This window comes from Bos taurus, chromosome 7 (genome assembly GCF_002263795.3).
Source record: "Bos taurus isolate L1 Dominette 01449 registration number 42190680 breed Hereford chromosome 7, ARS-UCD2.0, whole genome shotgun sequence".
NCBI classification, from domain to species: Eukaryota; Metazoa; Chordata; class Mammalia; order Artiodactyla; family Bovidae; genus Bos; species Bos taurus.
The window spans coordinates 46,796,557-46,813,837 of NC_037334.1; the positions used below are offsets into that span (position 1 = coordinate 46,796,557).

Genomic DNA, 17,281 nt, shown 5'->3' on the forward strand with positions numbered 1-17,281 from the left:
GGCCTCTGATGAGAGCTGGACCACTCAGGGTGACTGAGGATACAGCCTGCATGACACAGAAGGAAACAAGGGGGCTACCAGCACCCTGAATCGACTGGTCCAGGCTGCTACCGTCTCCAGGAAGGCCAGACTCAACAACAGACCAGCCATGGGGCCTCAGGGTTTTGAGGGATGTGATGGAGTGAGAGAGGGCAATTACTGCGCATCTCTTATTCCCATCCCTTCCCTTTCCTTTTTCTCTTCTTTCCTTCTTGCCTTTTTGTCTCTGTCAGGGCTAACTGTATCTAGGACCAAACACAGTCACCTGACCCAGGTAAACACACCCATGGATGGACAGCTCCACATGCTGGGGGCAGGGATGGGGCAGAGCTAGGGCTGGCGTGGCTGCCTGGCTGTGAGCAGGCCGCAGACCCGGACCTCCCAGCACAGGGACACGGCGAGCTTCCCTGGCTGGGACAGAGATGCCTGTGTGCCGTCCGGCCGCTCGTCCCTGTCTCCTGGCTGTCTTGGCTTAGAAGATTCCAACCTTCCCCACACAGCCTGGCTGTAGGTTGTCTGCTCCCAGAAAGTCTCCCTGAGCACTGTGAGCCCGTGGGTGCAGCTCCCCCTGCCAAGCCCCTGCCCATACAGTGGCTAAGTCTGTGGGTCACCCACACTGCTGGGCAGAGGCAGCGTCTCACCTGTCCTTGCAGGAGGCCCTGGCCTGAGCCTCGTTCAGAGTAAGCGCCCCATGAGTCCTTGAAGCCCACTGCGCATGTATGCTATGTGCTCAGTCGTGTCTGACTCTCTGCGACCCCGTGGACTGTAGCCTGCCAGGCTCCTCTGTCCATGGGATTCTCCAGGCAAGAATCCTGGAATGGGTTGCCATTTCCTACTCAAGGGGATCTTCCTGACCCAAGGAATGAACCTGAGTCTATCGCATCTTCCTGCACTGGCTGGCAGATTCCTTACCACTGTGCCACCTGGGAAGCCACTGGATTGTTTTAAATACGTGTTTCTGTTTGCCTATCATCCGGGTTCTGCGTATACCCCCAGGCCAGCTGCATAGGACCTAGAAGTTGAATAGGCAAGAAGCCATGTCTCACTGGAGTAAAATTTGGGAGTGCATACCATAGGAGGGGCCAGTCCCCAGGGCAGAGGGGATGGGAAGAACTCCATCTATAGACATAGACAGTTGAGGTCAAACCCCATTCCACACTGATAGCTTGGGGGATACACTTCACCTCTCTGTTGTAATTTTTTCATCTATAAAATAGGGAGGGTATGATCAACCTCCTAGGCTTGCCATGAGAAGTAGATGAAATGATGTATATAGAGGACCAGTACACACACATGTCCACATGCACACGCACACACACACACTCACACAGTAGTTGTCAGTGTGGTCCCAGTTGGGGCCATGGCACTGTGTTAGATCTCAGATGTCATTTAAGGAAGCTCATAGGCTTTCTGACGAAATCGTCTGGATTATTCGGGGCAGAGCCCAGCTGCTGAGGGCAAAGGTTGCTCCTCAGAAGTAAGCAGGAGGGGGTGTTGTCTGCCCAGCTGCCGGCACAGGCTGCGTTGCCGGCTGCATCCTGAGGTCGGGCTGGGGCTCAGGCGTGGTGGCCGTGGGGTGAGTGGCTCCCTCCCTGCTCACTGCAAGCCTGCCTCCAACACAGCTCACAGCACCAGGGAGACGAGGACAGCCCTTACCTCTGCAGAGGCTGCAGGTTTCTCCCTTCCCAGAATAATCTCACTTCTGGTAAATTTTACTAACTGCAGACTTTTCATTTGAGGTCTGTGTACGTTTCAAGTGGTTCCTTGCACTCATACCATTTTTTTTTTAAAGTAATGAGCTGTTTTCTTTTTTCCCTGTAAACATGAGGCCGACATCAGAGAACAGTTTTTGATCTCAGTTTTGAAAACAGACAGGGTGGTTTAGAGATAATGGGGATCCCAGGCGAGGGGTTGGCGTGCTTTCCCTCAGTGTCACTGAAAAGAATTTCTTCAGTGAGCCCACATTTCAGGGGCACAACACACTCTGGATTATCGAAAGTTTAGAAACACTTAGGTGATTATGGTAAATAATTCACACAAATCCTGATGAATGCAGTCTATTCTTTTGTGCACAATCGAAGAGCAGAAACCTGCAGCGCTCTCCTCTCTTGGCTTCCCATCCTTTGAGTGACATCTAGTGGACGATCTCTGATAAACACAGGACTGGGTTTTAAGGTGTTCCTTTTCCAGGGCGAAGGAAATGCCATTTACCTAGAAACTACTTAAACCTCTGTTCCATCTGTGTTTCAGTCTCTGAGTTGATAATGGCACCAAGGCCAAGTGGCCTCTCTTTGTTGCTGATTAGTGTGCCATCTTGGGCCTTGTCTTGGTGGTCAGCATTTCTGTGTTTAAATCTGGTTATCACGAATTAGCAGTGTGATCACAAGGTACTCAATCTCTCCCAGTCTGTGTTCTCAGCTGTAAACTGGCTCTAACAAAAGGACCTGCCCTTCAGGGCTGTCACAAGGGCAGAATGGATGATACCTGTAAGAGACTCAACACAGTGCCTGGCACACAGCAAATAACCAGCTCCTAGAAGCCAGCGTCATCACAGGTGTCATCTGCACAGACAACACTCTTGGGTGAATGGATACTCAGTATGGTTTGTCCAGGAAGACGTGTGCAGATATTACTGATGGAGTGATATCATTTTTAAGATGCATCTTCTTTTTTTCTTATTGTTTTAAAATTTTTTATATTGGACTATAGTTGACTAACAATATTATGTTTCAGGTGTACAGCAAAATGATTCAGTTATACATGTATTTATTCTTTTTCATTGTTTTCCCATTTAGGTTATTAGAGCATACTGAATAGTTCCCTGTGCTATATAATAGGTCTTTCTTGATTATCTGTTTTATATATGGTAGTATGTATATGTTAATCCGAAGATGTATCTTTAAAAAAAAAAAAAAAACCTTTCTTTTTGCCAAAATATAATTAATAAGTAGGAATATGTGATCTAGACACAGTAAAGATCTTGGGGGGAAATGTAAGTCTTAATAACACCTTATGTTTAGGAAAATTTCAAAAAATCTTTCAGGTTTGAGTGAGAAGTGTTGTAGTTGCTTTTTCATTGAAAAGGCTGGTTGTGTGATGGCTTAGGAATTCTATTTTTATTTCATTAGGCACAGTTTGGAAAGGAAAAATGATCCTTTACATTCATCCAAGATATGCAGCGTGCTATGTATTTCCTCCTGGGTAAAGTCTGCTTTAGAATCAGGCACGTTTCTTTTCTAAAGTGACAAAAGCAGTCTTCTGTGCCTTTTAGGCAAATTTAGATTAAGGTGAATGTCCCTTCTGAAGCACAGAGTGTCTGCATTTTGCTAACAAGTTGAGATAGCCAGAGTTTCGCTACTCTAGTGTGGCAGGGATCATCCCTAAACACCCACCGCTGTGAAAGCGGACAGCATGATGGGGGCCTTGGTGTGGCAGGGATCATCCCTAAACACCCACCGCTGTGAAAGCGGACAGCATGATGGGGGCCTTGGTGTGGCAGGGATCATCCCTAAACACCCACCGCTGTGAAAGCGGACAGCATGATGGGGGCCTTGGTGACAGCACCTTCCTTGCCTTTGGAGAGCTCCCAGTAACAGGGACCCCATCCTGTAGGAAACAGCATGGCCCGGGTTGAGGGCTGAAGGCTTCTGTCACTCCATCTGGCAAGTAAGTGGCCCAGGGGCTCTGGGTCCAGCCATGAGTCAGAGAGATGGTCAGGAGGGAGGAGGTGGCAGGAGAAAGCGGAGCTCAGAGTCTAGAGATCCAGGCTGGAGGACCAGCCTGCCACCTGCCACCCACATGGCTGTTGGAACATCCGCTTTCTCATCCATGAAATGGGATCACACCCTTGCCCGGTGTCATGGGATGAAAGGAGACTTTATACGAACTCCCCCCTAGAGACCATCAGGGTCTGAGGCTGCTCTCCCTACCCCAGGGTGCAGTGACCACTGTAATATTTCTCAGGGGTGGGCTGCCCCACCCAGGGTCCCCCATTCCTGTGATGAGAGAAACCGACTTAGGACTCAAGGGCACAGTAAGTTGGAACACACCAGTCAGAACAGTTTAACATTTTACTAAATCAATTCACACAAATTCCAAATTGCAAATATAATTAAGGACAACAGATTCTGTTCTGCCTTTTAAATCTTTCATTTTTCAAATCCAACATTAAGACAAAAAGTAAACAAAAATTAAGTCTGCTGCAAATTCATGATTTTTCTTCTTGAGGGGAGGAAAAAAGGAACATTATAGTAAAAAGAACGCCACTGGGTGTACAATAAAGCACCACGACACACGGTTACGAAACGGGCTTCCTGCGCTCTGCCCCACGTAGAAGACTGCTCTCCCCACTGCTCTGCATCAGGCAGGATTCCATTAAAATAAAACTATAAAATCTCCTAGGTTACACTAAAGTCAGACACGGTCTGGAACAGTGCTTAACAACAGTAATGTCAACTATCAGTGCTAACGTAAAAACATTTTAGAAGGTCAAACACAATTAAACTGGAAACCAAAACCTTATTTTCCCTAGATGAGCAAAACTGGGGGGAAAAAAATCAAAGGGTTCCCGCCTCCCACTAGGAGTGGAGGGGATTTCTTTTTTTCTTTCCTTTCTTTCAAATTGGAGGCGGGGGCACGGTGCGGGCTGGCCTGCAGTTCCTCAGCCTAGTTGGCGTCCAGCTTGGCCATTTCCTGCACGTATATGCCTATACTCTCACTGTCGAAAAGCACAAAATACACCGTTTTGATGGAGGAGGACATTGTGGACACGAAATAACTGGAGATGGCCTTCAGGATCAGCTGAGCTGCCGTCTGCTTCGGAAAACCGTTCCTGGGAGAGAGAGAACGAGGGCTCAGTAACTACGGGGCCACGGCGGCCACCGGTCCACCCTCCCCAGCCACCTCCTCCCTCCAGGAGCCCCTCGAGTTCCCTGTGCCATGGTGGCCTGGTGCTGTGTTGGGGTTCACGAGCGGCCCTCAACCTCTGGCTGCTCGGACACAGGTGTGAGGGCCACCAGGCAGGGGTAGGATGAAGCGGCGGCAAACTGTGTCCTGCAGGAAAATACGCTGTGTGCTCCAACAGGGGGCGTGCCATGATGCTTTCTGAGAGGCAGTTAGCAAGGCGACAGGTCTGTGTTTCGTGGCGTGTGGGGTGTGTGCTATCTCTTGTGGGCGGTGTGAACACTCACAGTTCTCTTCCCAGCATCACTGGGACTAGCATGGGGATTGAGATACAGCCCAGGCTCCCAAAGGCTCTCCGGGGGGCTCAGTCTCAGGGGTAATGGAGGCTGGAGCTTCTCCAGGAAGCACCAGCCTCTGTCTTGTCCACGGTAAAGGGTTGCACCCTCCCCATGGGCCTTCCGATTTCATGGGTGCCGAATATCCTCCTCCCAGTACACACCAGCTTGGACACCCCATAGGCCCGAGTGTCAGGGAGCTGTGTAAGGGAACAGCCCTGGGACAAGTAGGCTCTTCATCCCAAGGGACAGCATCCAAGTCTCCACGCCAAACTGACGTGAATTCACATACAATTCCATTTAAAGTAAATGTCACGTGGCTCAGAACTCAGGCAAGAATCTGAAAGGCAGGACTAACAGGATAAGCACTCTGCTCCGTGTGTGCCCGGGGCTGTTCCTGGGCAACATTGCAGGTGCGGACCCACAGGATCCAGGACTGTGACTAGGCTTAGTATAGGGCAGATAATGGCCCTGGATTCAGGCTCTTACTGACCCGTCTACAGTTCAGGATACTGAGGGCAAGACTGAGGGGCTGGAATCCACGGGGATTTCTTTGTTCATCTGCAGGTCTACCGTCTTCCATCCGACCGGACCTTGGAGTGTGAAGTGTGGGGCCAACTTGACTTTGCTTCGAATGGTGTGCCTGCTGCCTGGCGAGAGGCTTTCAAATGTGTCAGGTACAGGATTTCTCCCTGGCTCACTCGCTAAGCGCTGTGAGATGTGCACCACCTTAGCTTCTTTTGGAGGGTCGCACTTAATCTCGTCAGCACTCAGAGCCTTTCAGGGCCGAGGAGAAAGCCATTCTTGCAACTTGCTTTCGATCAAACAGGGCTTCACTCAGCTTGATAATGGACCCCTACTAACTCCTGAATGCTTCAGAAGTGAAGTTCACTCTTAGATGACACGGGCATCACCCCAGACCTGTTCCCAGTCTGTGCAGAGGAGCCTGCAGGCTGTATGTAGTAGGTGCACCCCAGAGTTGGGGCTCCCTCGCAGGTTCCCCCGCCCCAAGCACAGGGCACTCCTGGCGGCAGCCAGCATACACGAGCCTGTAACCAGACCAGGGTCAGAAGCTGAGAGAGAGCTGCAGAGGTGTTCTGGCCAGGATGGTGCTCCAGACAGGCAGCCTCCACCTGAGGACCCCCTGGGGGCTCTGTGCACCAGCAGAGTTGGGGTGACCAACAGGCGGCCTGGGGTGGAGGGTGGTGGGAACAGTGCAGGAAGTTTCTCATCCCCACTCCGGGACCTGCAGGCTCAGCCTGGCAAGAAGCTGTTCTCATAAGCCTGGCTCAGCTGCCTTGACTCTCCTCACAGGAGTCAAGAAGCACAGAGGCCATGCTGTCCAGGATAAGACGCAGGCTGGAATGACTGCACGAAGTAAAGCTGACCTTCTATTTCGGCGCTTCTCTCTGGTGAGTGTGCTGTGGGGCACCCAGCTCACACCCTGGAGGGGCTACCCTTCCTTCCCCACCCCCCACTCTTGAAAGGGGGACCAGGCCCACTTTGGGTGCAAGCGTGCAGGCACAGGGTCCCAGGGTCACCCGAATAAGGGCCCCCTTGAAGCATCTCACCAAGAGCAAATGTTTATTTTCCTGCTGTAAATACAGATGCTGTCCGGAGAACTCATCAATTAAAACGATCCCACTTGTTCTGATCCTGATGAGAAAAGCATGAGGAGGCAGCTGCCGCTGGGCAGACAGGCAGGAGTGGGGTCGCCGGGTGGTGGTGGGGGGCAGCAGCAGGACCGCAGAGCTCCACCCACCGCTGGGGGCAGCCTGCACTCAGGCCAGGAACTCCAGGGGCTTCTGACCAGGCAGAGCTCGGCCTGTACACACCACCTGGCTAGGTAGGGGCCGGGCAGCACTGGGAGGTGTTACCTCTGCACTGGAAGCCCAAGACCAGGCTCCACAAGCCCCAGACACCCTACTAACGATGCCCTCCTGGGTGTCCTTGCCTGCACAGGTAAGCTGGGCCGAGGTGAGGGACTCTGTCGTGTGGCCTGATGGTCACAGCTCACCTCCTCTGGCATGTGCCCCACTGGAGCTGGCTCTGGGCAGGGCTTCGTGAGCTGCCCTCGTGCCACTCTGAGGCTGCTCTGCCCGAGCCAGGGGAGATGGTGTGGTACAGAGACGTGGCGGGGCCTCTCTGGGGCGCCCTCACCAGGCCAGCCACTGCACCTGTTGTGCCCAGCACTTTCTGACACAGACCTTCTCCCCCAGCTTCCCATTCCTCTGCCCTGGAGGATGTGTGACTCTGACTGAAGGGATATTAGTCCCTGTTCCTCTCAGTCAACAGTTCTCCACTTTAGCTTCTATCAGGATTACGGAAGGGTGGCCAACATGCAGTTTTCTGGGCTCCAGCCAGGAAGTCTGATGCTCTGAGAGCCACTGTTCTACACACAGTCAGGGTAGACTTGATAATCTGAACTTGTACTGTGGGCCCAGAGGTTAAGAACCTACAAGTGGGGAGGTCATAGAGCTACAGTGCCCAGGCCTGTATGCCCCACTGTTAAGGGAGCACAGGCTGATCTGGCTTGTCCTGCAAGGTTGCTGTTGGGTGACTATGAACATGATCTGTTTCCAGGAGACCTCTTGCTGACAAACGCAGACCTGTGTCCGAGGCAGTCACAGCCTGAAGAAGAAACCCAGCCATGGGACTGTGGCCACTCTGGACCACACAGGCCACCAGGAAGGAATGGAGGTGGCAGCAGCTTTCCTCTTGTCTTCAGGTACGGCCTCAAAACAATTTCTAGTAGGCACACTTAGAAGTATTTGTAATGGAATGGAATGTGTAAGACGCAGCAGCCTGGAGCCCCACAGGACTTGAGTCTGGGCCCTGGCTCTGTGCCTTGTTTCCCCACCTGGTGAAATAAGGCGGGTAATCAAGTATTTATTACCTGGAGAGGCTGTGCACATTGAACAAGACACTACACAGAGCCCTCAATCAATAGTGTCACCTATAAAGTGGGAACAGGGTCTTTCTAAAGGTACACATGGTGGGAAATGGCCTCCCAGGCCCTGTGACAGCTGGGATTGGGTGACTGCTGCTGTCTCTGCTGACAAAGTTGTAGTCAAGGCACCCAGAGGGCCGCCATCCAGGCCTGCAGCATCCAGTTCTCGTGGAGGGCCGTCAACCGTTGACTGCTGTGGTGTGGGCAGGGGCTCCATCGCCCTCCTGGTGCAGCTCCGACCAGTTTAGAGAGAGGTGCTCACCTCTGTGTGTCTCACTCATCTCTTGGCTTAGTTGCTGGCTGGCTGGCTGGGCTCCCTCGTGGGTGGAATAACCGCTGCCTCTCTGCTTGGCTGGGTCTTCCTCTCCAGTCACTCTGTTCTACCGCTGCCACGCTGTGTCTGCCTCCTGGCTGAGACCAGTTGCCACTGCTTCTAGAGTGAGGGTGGACACGGGCTCCCACTCCAGTCAGATCCCAGTCTGAATCGTGCCAACCTCTCTCAGCACAAGCTTCCTCCACTAGGAAGCAGGTTCTGCGTGGTGCTGACGATGGGGATGCAGGTGGGCTTCCCCGAGAGCTGGGAGCCCCCCATGTTCCATGTGGCCCCTCAGTGTCTTAAGGTGCTTTGTGAGAAAGGGCTTCCCACCCCTCAGAGAGTTTATCTTCCACTTTGACCTTTTTTATTGCCTTGACCAGACTAAGAAGGTGTCTAAGCTTCCCTGAAGTCACTCCAGTTGTGTCTGAGGCCTCAGTCTCCATGACTGTTGCAAGTGGACTCCATGGGCTACCTCCGTGTGGTGCCCTCCCAGGTCACCTGCTCGGTGATGGCTGGGGGCTGTCTGTACACACTGGTTTCCTGTCCACTGTCCCATCTGGATGGCAGAGATTCGGGTTCACAGAAGAGGGTTTCCTGCCTCCAGCTGGGCTGAGCCCCTCTTCATTTAGGGCTTTGCCAGGCGTCCCTGCTTCCAGTGAGCTTGGCCTCCAGGCCTGGTAAGGCAGGCCTGCAGGCCAGGGGCAGTGCTGAAGAGGCTGACCAGGGACCCAGAGATTCCTGTGGGGAGAGGCTGTGTCTTGGGAGCTGGAGAGCCCAGGTGGATTTTCTGGAGGGCAAAGACTAGAGGCCCAAGCCTGAAGGCTAAGAACAAAAGTGGCTTCTAGATGGACTCTGGTTTTCACGGACCAGGCTACCTGTTTAATTGTCTCGGCTGTTTGGAAGATGGCAGGGTAGCTTGGGTGATGCGGGCAGAGTGTCTGTCGCCCCATGTGGATCCCGTCTGCTGGGAGTAGGTCTACTTCACACTGTGCTCCTGGGCCTTCCTGTGCTCTATCTGGCTTTGAATAACTCTCCAACCAGAGACAACTCTATCCAGAGGTAAAGACCAGGCTCTCAGGGTCTGAGCTGAGAGCAGTAGGTTACAAGAGGGTGAAGCTAAAATTCAGAAGGCATTGGCATCCAACGCAGTGCCTCCAAAGCCAGAGAGAGGCCAGGGCAACACAACCCCCCCAGAGGCCTCTTACCTTCTCTTCAGGGCTCATGTAAGTAATTCTCCCCAATAGAGTTTGTCTCTTCTTTGTATTTGTCTTCTAAGGCCCATGCCCAGGGAGCAGGGAGGCTGATGCTGTGGCTGGGCAGGTCAGGGAATTCCAAGCAGTGTTTCCAAGGTTGTCTAAAATCTCCCACAGAGAGTGCGCAAGGAGTGGTGTGATCCTCTGGCAAGGCTGACCAGAGGGGACACTAGGTGGGGGTTCCATGTGCCTAATATCAAGAGCACTGAAGCCAAGGGCCTTGGATGAAATGCTGGCTCTGCAAGTACATGCTGTGTGACCTCTGGTGAGTGACTTAACCGCTCTAAGCTTCCCCTTTGCCTTTGAGTTGAATTAACAGTGCTGCTCACCTTGTGGGATTGCTGTGAGGATACTGCAGATAGGAGGTTTAGCACCACTCCTGAAACTCAATGAACAGCCATAAATGGTAGTTTGAAGAAAACAAACTGGCTTTCCTTTTTAGGCTCATAAATCTAAGGAGAGTTTAATCAAAGCCCCACACTAGCTGTTCCCCAAGTGCTGCCCCTCCGGAGAGGGGTCGTCCTCTAATGTCAAACAGAGCAGAGGGAGTCGGGGGGAATCCATAAATACTGTGAGCAGGATGCCCAAGGACAGGAGGGCCAGAGGCGGTTTCCCAAGCCCAGGGCTACACTGTGGGTCTCATTTGCCTTCAGTGGGCTCTAGGATTGGCTCCTACTCTTAGGGGCTGGAGGAAGGCAGTGCAGGGGTGTGGTCAGCCTCCACATGCCCGTGACACCGGGCCTTGGCTGAGAGAAAGTGATCCCACAGCCCTTCACCAACATGTTTGCATTTATATTGTTTTCATTCCAGCATGACTTTTATGCTGGAGACACTGGATGCCACAAACAAGCTGTTTTATTTCCCCTCCTAAACCCCACTGTGATTTACTGGCCGGCTCTGGTGTAATCCCATTCTCTGCTCATGAAAGGGAGGGCAGCTGTTTACACGGCTCTGTGGGGCAAGGTCTGCCCCACAGATGTGGGGCCAGGCGGCAATGCACATGTGCTTGTCTTTGGCATTCTGCCCTCTTAAAAGCTTTCAACTGATTATTTTTTAAAACATTTTACTCCGTGAAAAATGTAAATAAGTTTGTAATAACAGATGCTCTTTTTATGGGCATGACTTTTATGCTTCAATTAAAAATTTCCCAATAGTCATATGAAGGAGCGTGAAATTATTACCTCCAATAAAGACTCCTCTATTGCTTCTCTCCTCGGAAGCACCTTTCATCAGAGTAGATCAAAGTGCATCTGAAACGCTAATTAACTGTGCCTTAGAACCGTCTGTGAGGAAGGGCAGTCCCTTAGCCTCACTAGCTGATAAGGCAGGCCAGGGACAGAGAGGGTGATTCACTTCCCAAAGGTCACACAGCCATGCCAAATAACAGAATTTCTGTGGGAGGATGGGTAAGTGGGAGAAGCAGGAAGCTGGCTAATTATGCTCAGATCCAAGAGCACGTTGTAAAAAAAAAAAAAAAAAAAAAACTTGCAAGGGCTCTGGGACTGAGTAGGGTCAGTCCCTGGGGAAATTCACTGCTGGGTGCTTGCTGACTGCTTTATGGAGGGTGCGTGTCTGCCGGGTGCTCTTAGAACCAGCCGAAAGGGCTGTTAGATGCTCTAGCTCTGTCAGCTTTGCTTTCTTTTCAATGTGTATTTACATGGTATTGGCTTTTAAAATGATGGTCAAGTTTTGCTTCTGGCAGAAGAGAACAGAATGAAGACGTATGGCAACTAGAAAGACAGACGACAATCCAAAACACCAACAGCGTCCGTTCTGGACGTACCTGCACTTGGAGGTGATGGGGCCAGAGCACGGGGCAGGGTGAGCACGGGGACTCGAGGCGGGGGCGGCGTGCACGTTCCCTTGTCCTCTGTGCAGGGTCCCTCCTCCCACACACCAGCTTCGCTAGTAAGCCCCAGAAGAGAGCCCGCTTCTGCCCTTGTGCCCCCTCCCACTGCCCAGAACTGCAGGGCCCGAGGGGAGGTGTGGCACCCGTAGCTCAGCTCCAGGAGGGGGATGCTTCTTCTGTCCTTGCTGGAGAGGGACGGGGAGAGGCAGAGGCTCCGGGGAACAGTTTTCCCGTATCAGGCCCTTTGGTGTGACTACTGTGACCCTGGCACACGGTGCCTGTCTGCCTACAGGCAAGGCCTTCTGCGTATAGTGGCTAAGCTCCGCTCAAGCAGACATCCCAGGACCGCTCTGGCACGTGGGCTGTGGGCCCCTCAGTGATGGCACTGTTCAGGGAAGCAGCATTACAAGGTCTGCACAAGGGTACAACCAGCCAAGTCCACTCTCTGTCCTCCTCGTGGGTTTGGAAGGGGAATGTTTGAGAAGAGCAGCTTTCTATGTGCACAAAGAACGGTTCTGGCCCAGGAGGACAGTGTAGCTGGCCGCGTCACGGGGCGTCAGTGTGCTGGACCCATGCTATACTGCACAGCCCGCCTTCCTCAGGTGTTGGGAGGCACTGATGGCAGAGACCCTGCAAGGCTCTCCGTGTGCGCAGGATGCCCCAGGGACTGATACCTGCCGACACAGTGCCCTGGGCTGTAGCAGCTCTGAAGGCCACTTTCCACTTGCTACTGTGCCCTGTCCAGAGGGTGAGGCTTCTAGAGGCCTGAGGCTCAGACCCTGGGGAGGGAGGAGCCTGGAGATGTGACGGGCAGTGAGACACAGCCTCAGAGGCAGCCATCCCACCTTCTTCATGGCAGAGTTCTCAAAGCATGCTCTTTTCAGAGAGCACCTTAATGTCTGAGCGGTCCTGAGATGCTGCATGATGAAGGGGACGATCACGTTTCTTTTACAGGGTAGGGGGTTAGAGCCAAAGGCGGGGTTCGTCTGCCTGCTATCACTCGGCTGGTTAGCCAGGCCCAAGCCCGAGTGCAGTGCTGCTGACAGGCAGGGACCTTACGGGCTATGTGCTGACATCTGGGGTGTACCACCTGGGGTCGGGGGGTTGTGGTTGGGGGCTTGTGGCTGAGTCCTACCTGCCTCATTAGAGGTTCAACAACTCCATCCTTCCAGGGCTGCCGCTCTGGGTTGTGTGTCTGTCTCAGGGGCAGTTGTACTGTTCCCCACAACCTCTGTAAGTCTCCCTGGGAAGATTTCAGGGCTGGGAAGAGGGGTCAGCCCTGTTTCACGTACCTGCCCAGTCAGATCCACCTCATGCGTAGGGCAGTGAGACACAGGTAGAGAGGAGGGTGGAGAACACTCGGGAATCCCACAGGGAAGGGGCTTTGCCTAGAGAGTGCTGGACGCAGCCTCAGCTGACCGTGTGCACGGAGCTCTCTGCCAGTGTGGCCCACACACCCCGGGGAGAGCGCCATATGCCCTTACCTGCCGCTACCGATGGATGGAAAGGCAATGGACTTCAGCTTCTTGTCATCCGCCAGCGCCAAGCAGTTCTTCACCGTCTTCTCCAGAAGTTCCTCACACTTGTCTGCACCCCAGATGGGACTGTTACAGTGGATCACAAACTTGGCGGGCAGGCCATGGCCTGCACTGACAGCAGCTGCAGGGGACGAGCGAGGAGCAGTGAGTGGGGTTCCCACACAAAGCGCAAGGACCACTCTCCAGCACATCCCCCCAGACGCGTGGCCCCAGAGCCTCCTCCCTCTAAGGGGGACGTCCACCCCCACACCTGGGAAGCCGGCGTTAGGATGCATCACCATCAGGAACTTTAGCCAAAGTCACAGTAAACACTCTCCCTACCCTCCCAGAAGGCAGAGCGTTAACCATCTAACTTGACCAAATGTGTCAGAATGTTTGTAGCCTCCAATTAATTGCCTTCTGGGGGTCCAACCGCCTTTCCCTCAAGTGGATTCATGTGCATTTAATTATGATGTATCTATAAATCTCTCAGACATGGTTCAGAATAAACCTATTGGGAAAGTAAATAGCATGTCTGCTGTTCTAGTCTTCTCCCTGACCAACCCATCCTGCTGGTTTTGACAGAATTAATTGGACTGTGTTTTTAGGATGGAACCGTTTCCCATCTTACTCTCTTCCTCTCCTAGGAGAAGCCTCTCTCCAGCTAAAGACAGTGGTCTGGGTCTGCTCCCACCAGGAAATGTGACAGGTCAGCCCCTGGCTCCCAGAGCATGTACCAGGGTTCCCATCCCAAAAGCTGCAGTGCAAAGAAGGTGGTTCTAGAACCAAGGCGTCTGATGAATGCTGCCTGCCAGATTTCTGTACAGGAGCACACTCACGTCTCCATCCACCGTTCCACTAAGACACCCCAACCTTTTTGATCAAATGTTCCCTAAACCCAATTTGTGAAGAACACCCAAGTGCTATCCAGGGGTCTTGGTTGTTACTGGGTCTGCTATTTGACTAGCAGAATCCAGAGAAGAGGGATTTGTGAGAAGTGTCTCATGCAGTAGCAACAGTCTGAACCCAAAGTCACAGGTCTGACTTTGAGTCCTGGCTCTGCTGACTGGTTCAAGAACTGCGGGCTTGACTGACACCATGGGACTTAATTCACAGGTCTGCCCACATGAGAAGTAACTGCTAAACCATGCTTGGAAAAGATAAAACCTCTGTTAGCAGTGATTATCTATTTCCTTCATACTTAAAAATATTTTAAAACATTTTCTAAAATAGATCTTAGAATAAAGATCAAAATGTGGTTCGCATTTTTGGAAACAAGCAAACGTACCTTTAGTTGTGCTAAGTCTAATGGGTTGGCACCAGCTGTGGCTCCTCTGTCACCAGCTACGATGGTATGTAGCAGCATCAGGGCCCCCCTCTCATCACACCTCCTGCTGAGGGCCACCAAACGGGCTTGAACTGAAGTACCAATGGGAAGGACGCCGGGCTAGCACAGAGAGGCGCCAGGAGGGGACTGAGGAAAGGCCAGGAGCCCCTGGCTGGGTGCTTTATGCTGTGCGTGTCCTCCCTGTTCAGTGTGGGCAGTTCCAAGGGCAACTTCCTGCAAGAGCTTGGTAACTGTGCCCCAACAAACTCTCTTCAGTGCCTTGCCCTTTGCAGGCAAAACTGAAATGAACTGGCAGAGCAGAGGTCAAATGCAATGCCACCCTCTTATTACCGCTCATGTGCAGGCACTGAGGAAGGAGGCGTAAGGCCTGGGGGACCCTCAGAGAAGGCTGTGTGGGTGTGACCTAGGAACCATTGATGCCCATACTTAATTAAGATTCATTTTAAAAATCATAAATAGGATGTGGAATGGGCACTGGGGAACCATCTAGTAAGAAGAGGAAACGAGCCCAGAGAGAAAGGAAGGGAATGGTCTGTTCTCACACAGTTGGTGGGTGAGTCAGCCTTGCCCCCTGTCCTGACTCTCAGGTGCTCAGGAAACCCTGTGTCCACCTAAAATCCCCCGGTCCAGGCTGGCAGCAGGGAGCAGTGCCCTGCCTTGAGTTCTCAGCAGTAATTCTCCTCATCTCACACTTCATTTTCTTACCCCTCTTATCAGGAAAGGTATAATTGGCAAATGAGAGATGTGTATTTATATTACTCCCATTAAAAACACAGATGGCTGAATGGAAATGATTCATTTGCATCTCTCATCAGCAATTTTGCAGATGGCTCAGTATCACTATAATTCTCAGCTCTCAGATTTGCCAAGTTTGGCTTCTGTAACTGCTTAAAATTTGAGGACTAGACATCAAACATTTAGAAGCTATTTTAAGTAATAAGGAAAAAACTTTAGAAAGGCAATTTTCACAACCCTTAACTCTCCTGACAATTAGTGTGTGATAAAAAGTCTACCAGGCTTTCTTCTGCCTCCATCTCGGAGACACCCATACACCTCTGAATTCTAATCTGTCCTGTAAAATGGTTTCCATGATACAGCATGTACCACTCCCAGATAAGCAGGGTGCTGCCCCTCCTTACCTCCAGCTACTTCCAAGGGCCCGTTCTTTTTCCGGAGTTCCAGGACAGCTTCCACAAACTCCTTGCCACCCTTCTTCTCTAGCGTGTTTCCTAGACAAGAACAGGGCGAGGTCAGATCGCCATCCCCGGGTCCCAGGGCACACACAGACACTTAGCATGTCAGATGATTACATACTAAAAATGATCTGACCAGCTAAATTCCCAGGCAGCTGCAAGATAGGAACAAAGCTGTGGCTGAGTCAGAAAAGTGAAACTGAGAAGAGATGCACTATCAGCCAGTCACCACTCTGCACGGCTGGTCACTGGGCCACCTCTGCTGCCCCTTTATGTGGGGGTGACGGGGTGACCCTGGATGTGCCAGAGATGTGAAGGCGACGCCTGTTCTCTGCAAGCATGCCTGTCTCGCATGCTTTCCACCAGCGTGAGAAACCAGATGGTGCTGGCTTCCAAGGCTGATGCCTCCCCCTGGATTTTCTTCCCTGTCTCTGGGGAGAACCCCCAAATAAGGAGGTTTTAGAGGAAGCATAGCAGGCCCCCATCAGGCAGCTAGCTCTCCTCTTGGCAGCAGGCCCAGAAGAAAGCATTCAGATTTGGCCACCTTTGGGCTAGCCCTACTACCACGCTTAGTTTCTATTTTGCAGCTTTGGTGTCATGTGTGAATTAAAAAAAAAAAAAAAAAATGGCCTCAGACAGTATTTCCTTAATCACACTAATGACTCAGAATCGTTTTAGGTAAAGGAGGGCAACATCAGAAACAGAGCTTAAAGATGAACTTAAAGCTTGGAAAGAAGGATGTCTGTTCAGGACCAGATTTTAAAAATCAAATGGGATTTGGGGAGCACTTCTTCTTAAATTAGGGTACTTACTAAGTAATCAATTCCTCCTATGAAAGCCAAGTTCCCAAATATGATTATCGACACCTGTAATAAGGTCTGTGGGTTAAATGTCTCACTAGGGAGAAGCACTCAGAATCATCCTTTTAAGTTTGGCCAGCATGGGGCCTCGGTCTTCCCTAAGCTCTGCTTCCTCAGCTGTGCACATTTTAAAGTACATTCCTCACAAGAGGATAAAATACTCCCCTTAAGATTCACCGTTTGTCATGGAAAATTCCAGGTGCCCCCGGCATATTCTGTTATGGGTCAGTCAGGGTGCACTGGGATGCACCAGCCCAGATTCTCTTTGGATTCACCCTGGAATGACTAGGTCTGATTATCTTAGAGAAACCTGCCTCATTAGCATGTTATTGTGGAGGGGTGAAGTAACCCCAGGAAGTGTCTAGAAGGAAAAGCAGATGGCCTGGGCACTGTCACAAATAAGTCAGCACAAGGGCTACTGGCAAGCACCGCCTATAAGCCGCCCACTCTACGAAGTCTGGGGGCCTGAATGGTTGTGAGCAGCAGGCCATCATCCATGAGGAGCTCTCAGCTAGGGGAAGGCCTGGCTTTCAGACAGAGATTAATGTGGGATCCCTGAGGTGGGATCCAGTGCCCCTCCTCGTTAGCCCGCACTGCCCACAAGCCTTCACCTGTGCTGGAAAGCAGTGAAGTGGGCTTTAAATGGCAGAGGCGTGCAGAGGTGAAACACGTCCGCCCGCTTCAGAGACTTTCACTGACAGCGGCAACGGCCTCTGGTG

At 51.9% G+C, this 17,281-nt stretch overlaps 1 protein-coding gene and 1 long non-coding RNA gene across 19 annotated transcripts in view; one reads left to right on the top strand and one right to left on the bottom strand.

Moving 5' to 3' along the window:
• The window catches only part of LOC104969177 (uncharacterized), a 273,877-nt gene extending 260,189 nt beyond the window's left edge, over window positions 1-13,688 (top strand). For 10 of the 12 annotated variants that reach the window (XR_009495264.1, XR_009495266.1, XR_009495265.1 and 7 more), the window contains 2 exons: window positions 5,844-6,688; window positions 7,860-13,688. This is a non-coding gene — a long non-coding RNA (uncharacterized lncRNA). Of the gene's footprint in view, window positions 1-4,869; window positions 6,689-7,859 lie in introns of those variants that run through there. The other 2 variants (XR_009495260.1, XR_009495259.1) reach the window with 2 other exon arrangements.
• Window positions 4,096-17,281, bottom strand: part of MACROH2A1 (macroH2A.1 histone) — an 81,902-nt gene continuing 68,716 nt past the window's right edge. For 6 of the 7 annotated variants that reach the window (XM_024994341.2, XM_005209377.3, XM_005209379.3 and 3 more), the window contains 3 exon segments: window positions 15,649-15,738; window positions 13,129-13,303; window positions 4,096-4,870 (listed from right to left, as the gene is read on the bottom strand). In XM_024994341.2, the coding sequence (XP_024850109.1) occupies window positions 4,705-4,870; window positions 13,129-13,303; window positions 15,649-15,738 (431 nt within the window). In that variant the 3' untranslated portion in view covers window positions 4,096-4,704. 7 annotated transcript variants of the gene reach the window in all.